The following is a 6000-nucleotide window of genomic DNA, read 5'->3' on the forward strand; positions in this document are numbered from 1 at the left end:
AAAGGCTGAGGAGATGGCCTTTGCGCAAGATTTTTTTTAAAGAGATGGACAGATTTGTCCTTGCATCTCCTGTTAATGTTCACCTCTGATTCCTCTTCCAAGTTAGAATGTCCTGTGGATTGAATCATCCAGTCGTCTGTTCAGACTGGATTAATAAGAGATCTCATCAACTGCATAAGAGCAGCGCATTCCACTTCTGAACTCAGAGCCCTCATGCCCTAATTCAGTGTGTAATGGTTGAAAGGAAGTGTGAAAATGGCTCCCGGAAAAAACAACAGTTCATGAAAAAAAAATGACAAGCACCAGTCTGTGCTGTCTTGTCCGCACATACAAACACACCCGCACACTTGATAATTATTTTCTATAGTCATCTTCTGCTAGGTGTGGGGAAAGTGCCAGAGGCCTCCATGGAAACACCAACCCGAGCATTGGCCACTAAATAAAAGGCTTTCAGATTTTGAACAGTCTCCTTTGGCTAAATTAGATGTTTGGAATGCACTAACGGGGCCAGAGGTGCATTGTGTGGCAGCATATTAAATGTGACTCGGCTATCCGATAATTGGTCATGTTCCCCTGTCAATTACTGTGTTTTCTGGGCTGGATCTGCTGACTACCGACAGTCAGTTTGTTGACATTTTCTGCTTGCCTTATCCTGTTATCTCAGAGATTATGCTTGTGTATTACATTGTGGTGCACCTATACTTGATGTCTTGATTGCCTGATTCTACAATTATGAACACAAAATTAGCGTAGAATATTTGCAAACATTTACAAAATATCTGCCTCTTCTCAGACTTGTTCTCTGTTTTTACGGGCAGCTTAAAAAAGATTCAGGGGGATCAGTTTGAGGTTTGTAATTTTGCGCCTCTCCACTTCTCTTCAGACCTTCTCTACTGCAAACCCTGCAGTCGACAGTCCACTCTGCCTGTCGCCCGCACAGTAAACACAAGCCGGGCGGAAAAAAGTACAACAATGCAAAGTAGTGATAGCAGAAGGCTGACACTGAGAGGATTAGGGAGATAATAATATTAGCGAGGAATATTTTTCTATCTTTATATACAACTCTTGCATGGCCCTTGATGATGGCAGAAAGGTTGCATGATATATTACTGTTACAGCTGGGTATTTATTGCTCTCTCATGTTGTCAAATTCATGGGGTCATTTCAAATCACTCGTGTGGTGTTAGCTTCAGGGCACTGCCTGTGTCTCCCTAGAAAAAGCCTTTGTTTGTTTCTTTTAGTAACATAGAGAGACCATTGTTATTTCATTCAAACCCAATGGTCTTCAATACTGTAGTCTTTTGCTTTCAAATCATCAGCATTGCACTTGATGTCTATGTCATCCTCTGGTAGAACACATCTCTCATAGAGAATAGAGGAGCCCCTTGACGTCTGTTGTCGTTAGATATTGTGGAGAGCAGAATTGGAGCCGGAATGGCTGAAGAGACATAGAAACACATCCACAAGATACAGCCCAACACAAGCAAGCAGGGCCTGTAGGCTGAAGAGATGATGCCTCAGTTGTGCTGTTTTCATTGTACAGGATTCATTAATGGCAAATGACAGACAGCCAGCACTGAAAACTATTTAGTTAGTAATGTGTGTAAAGTAAATGCTCGTTATTGTGGATGATTTGCAAAATATGTTTACTAAATCCTAAAGGGGTTCATAATTGCTGCCAGCAATAACCTCCGCATATTGTCGATCAATGGATATGGACGATAAAGGAACAGACTGTGGTGAGTTTTTTTGTATTGTTTTAGATGACATGTTTATGACAGAATGTAGAAAATGTTAATTAATTAGGATCTATGCACAAACATAAAGCACACATGATCTGTAATGTTCTTACAGCCCTCTTTGTTCTCTCTGAGCTACATTCCATTACAAATGTTAAATGCAGAGAATGCAAATGCATTTCCTAATTAGTCTTATCTTGTAAGTCAGACAAAAAAGCAAAACATACCGTAAATGTGCAAGTGTGCGTGTGCGTGTGTGTGTGCGATCGTGTGTGTGTGTGTGTGTGTGTGTGTGTGCGTGTGCACGTTTGTGTGTCTGTTCGTGTGTGCACGCAACCCACACCCCTCTGCTTTTATGAGTCCAATTTTAAGTGAAGAACTTGGATTCATGGTTAATAATGGATTATCTTAAAATTCAGGTATATGGGTTGATGTAAGTCATGTAGTGCTGATGCTCAAAAGCTTCTTGTCAATGGTTTTGCATGTATTAGGCTCTAAGTACAGAAATGATGTAAATGATACATTACAGCCATAGCATACCAGTTTTCCAGAGCATGACATGCCACGCAGCCATCAGTTTCACTTTATGTCAGCATAGAAGATCTACAGTGACTCTTAACCGACTGAAGAAAGTTAATTACAACGTACATGAGTTGCATTTAAAACATTGCTTTGGATCTCTGAATTCTCATAGCATGTACACTTTGCCATGTCCATAAAGAACAACAAAAAGCCTATTAAAAGTATTTTTGCTTGCAATAGCATTACCATGCAACAATGACGCAAGGGATTAAAAAAATATAGGTAAATTCATGTTGTGTGTCATATTCTCAAGCGTCTTTCCAGTCCTTGCAAATTGATTTTCATGCTGTTGTGAAAGGCCATGGGAGTGAGAAAATCTATGACATTCAGGTCAGCAATGCATTTGTCGTAAAAGGGCTTTAATGTGCAAAATCATTACAGTAGATGGAATAAATGTAATCGGAAGGGCATCCGCAGCAGGATAGAAGTACAAGGGAGTGTACGTGTGTGTATCTTTGTGTGCTGGGGGTCGCACATCCATTTTAACAAGTATGTGAGTTGCAAACCTGTCTGTGCCTGTCTGCATTGATCATATGTTAAGTGTCTAACAATACAATCCAAAAGGTGGCATGGAGCAGCCTTCTCCAATAATTGTACCGTAAATATACCATATAGCAACAATTACAGCACGTCACAGAATGGTATATGCAGTGGACATCCTGTCCTTTCTATCTCAGAGCTGTTCTGACGGACCATCCCTTGTGTCCACTCTATGGCTGACTGGTTTTGAGGAACAGAGAGATTCTGAAAGCCAGACGAAAAAATTTAAAGAAAAGCTAAGACAGAGATGGAGTGACACTTTTGCTAAGTATGTCAACATGAATGTGCACATGTACCCAAACACAGCTTCACTTCTCACAGAACACACGTAGTTTTTGTACAAACCGTAGAAAAAGACATATATACACAACAGCAGAATCACAGACACCGTTCTGACTGTTCAAACAAAGATATGAGGGCCGTGTTGTCTCACCTGCAGCTGAATACACACCAGAACTAATGTTCTACATGTCTAGACATATTTGCGGATGGTATGGACATGACCATACCTTGTCGCATCCATCAATGCAATCTCATGGCCCACAGATGAATAGATCAGCAGCTGGAGACTGTCAAGAGACAAAGTGTAAACCATAAAAGGCCGTCATAAAATCTACGTGTCCACTCCATTAACATTGTAATTTGGCACAGCTAGCCACAATGTGATGTCAACCTGATAGGTGCTGCCAGTGTGTCAGCTATGACACTCTCCTGCTATGTGATAGCGAATGGTGGATCAGTCACAGATAATACTGTGCCTGCTGCATCAGCCAGGCTCCCAAGAATGTGTTATTTTAGGTGCAAAAAAATTCAAATTCACCGTCCTGCCAACGTGTCGCCGACGCATCTCTGACTCACCATATAGACTCAGGCATGCAGGCAAAAGTGAGCACTTTTGGCAGACTGGTGAAGTCTGTACTTTGAAGTCGTTTGTCTCAAATTAAGCGATTTTGTCCGGAACAGTGCAGCGGTACGACAGCTGACTCACACACAAAAACCTTGGACAGAGCTGGGATTGCGCATGCTTGTTAAAAAAAAATCCTCACCTGCCAATCACGTCAGGTTCCAGACCTCCGTTTAACCCTTGACACAGTAAATTAGAAATGAATGTGTGCATTGGTAAATCAACTTCTTGATGATCTCTTAATAGCCTACAGACATGTCCATTAGTTTGACACAAAACAGATGCAAACAAAGTTTTCTCATTAGACAATAAAAGGGCCTTTTCATACACGCCGTGACTCATGCCAGTTAATCCGAAAAAACACAACAAAACTCCTCATAAATGATGGGAATGTCAGTTCAGTTGTGAGAAGCTGTCAGAAGGATGCAGCTTCAGACAACATGCCTTCCCCTCAAAGTCTGATATAGCCATAAGCACTCATCACCATGGCTTGTTTTATCTCCACTGTTGGAACAGCAATAATCGATCTGATGGCAGCAAGAAAAACATGTTGTTTTTCTCTGCCCCTGAGACCCCCAGCAGAAACACACACACACACACACACACACATACACACACACACACACAAAAACACAAGAGCAGAGCAGATGGGTTTTCACAAGACGCAAGTAAATATGAATAAAACACAAGCAGGGAGTTTTGTTTGTTGACATACGCCATCCGCATCCAACCTCACATACAAACACATACCACCACCACCAGGCATGTTCCTGTGTTTCCGTGTGTGAAGTTTAAGTATCTCTTCAGCTTCTGTTGCCTAATGTAAAATGTATAAATGCCACAACAAAAAGGCAGGTTGATTTTGATGTGCAGTGGATTGGTCTAACACAGTGGTTCCCAAAGTGGGGTCTTGGGACCTCCAGGGGTCCCAGAGTGGTCTCCAGGGGCCCCGGCAAACTGGGAACAGATTAATTTCACTATTATTCCACTCCCTCGATAATAGCACAATGGTAGAGCGTGTGTGTGTATTACTGTAATCTATTCTCATTAGAGGTTTTACTCTCCCTACTGTTGTCAGACATCCAGTGCAGACTGGTATGCAGCTCTATGGCCAATTAAAGCCTAGAATGAAAGAACCTGTTCCTGGGGACCAAAGATTATGTTTAGCCCAGAGTCTGTGGTCAAATGTGTAGTCCTATCTATCAGACGGTCTTGATATTACAATTGCGAGGAGCTCTCCCTTTTTATATGAGGTGGCCAAAGGTCTTGAGTGTTCATATGGTGTGTAGCCAGAGGAGAATAACCTCATGAACTGCGGTTTGATCCATCACATCTAGATGTTCTGACACACACAGCAAATAATAACGGCTCCAGCGGTGAGCGGAGCTGAGCGATAGCCTTGTGAGTGACCCGGGTACAACTCATAAACTGCAGTGCGGCATCAGCTGTATTAATATCACATAGTCATCCCCATCATGTCTCCATACACGGCTGAATATTTCATTCTCAGAGACCTTCGGTGCATATTGCAAATTAAGGACGCGCTTCAAATGGCGCATCGCCTGTAATAACACATATGCGGGGCAACGTGCATCATGAACGTGTCACATTTAAATATGTATCTTCATAACCGTAGAAAGTATAAGCGTTCGAGACTTCGCATTGTGAGCTGCAAATATGAATTAAAAAAAGAAGGGATGTCGAAATCCCACCATTTTTCGGAGGCGAAAGTTGAGACTTACTCACCCCTTTTGAACATTTTGTAGGTCTAGGTTTATTTCGTCTTCTGTCCTCTGAGAATCATCTATTCTTATATTCCAGACTTCAAACTTGTGCGCCTTTTAGTTTTGAAGTTGATCCGGAGCTGCCGTGGCTCGTCGCGTGAATGTCAGCTGTCACTCACTCCTCGGGATTGTCTTACGATTCACTGTGTTGTTGAGTTGCACTGCCGTGGATCTGCCAAACATTTATAACAATAATTAATCTCCCTTTTCACAAGGTCAGGCGGACATCAGTCGGACCTGGGAAATAGAGCAGCAGCAATCATTGCTAAAACAGACTGAAAACATCCCCTCAGTAACGGTGTAACTCCAATGTGTGTGCGCGCACAGAGCTCAAGCGCACAGCGGTCCGATCATCCAAACCTTCTGTGATAGCCAGCGGCTTTTTTTTAGTCACAAATGACTGAAGAGACAAAACAGTTCTAGGAGCAAGTCGACGGTGAACACAAGCAGT

At 42.3% G+C, this 6000-nt stretch overlaps 1 protein-coding gene across 1 annotated transcript in view; it reads right to left on the minus strand.

The window, feature by feature from the left end:
- rtn4rl1b (reticulon 4 receptor-like 1b) overlaps nucleotides 1–5542 on the minus strand; it is a 128645-nt gene extending 123103 nt beyond the window's left edge. Inside the window, exon 1 of the mRNA XM_080053640.1 lies at nucleotides 5512–5542. Within this exon, the coding sequence (XP_079909766.1) occupies nucleotides 5512–5524 (13 nt within the window). The 5' untranslated portion in view covers nucleotides 5525–5542. The remainder of the gene's footprint in view (nucleotides 1–5511) is intronic.
- Between the last annotated feature and the right edge of the window lie 458 nt (nucleotides 5543–6000).

The sequence above is a fragment of the Ammodytes marinus genome, assembly GCF_949987685.1.
Source record: "Ammodytes marinus genome assembly, chromosome: 3".
NCBI classification, from domain to species: domain Eukaryota; kingdom Metazoa; phylum Chordata; class Actinopteri; order Uranoscopiformes; family Ammodytidae; genus Ammodytes; species Ammodytes marinus.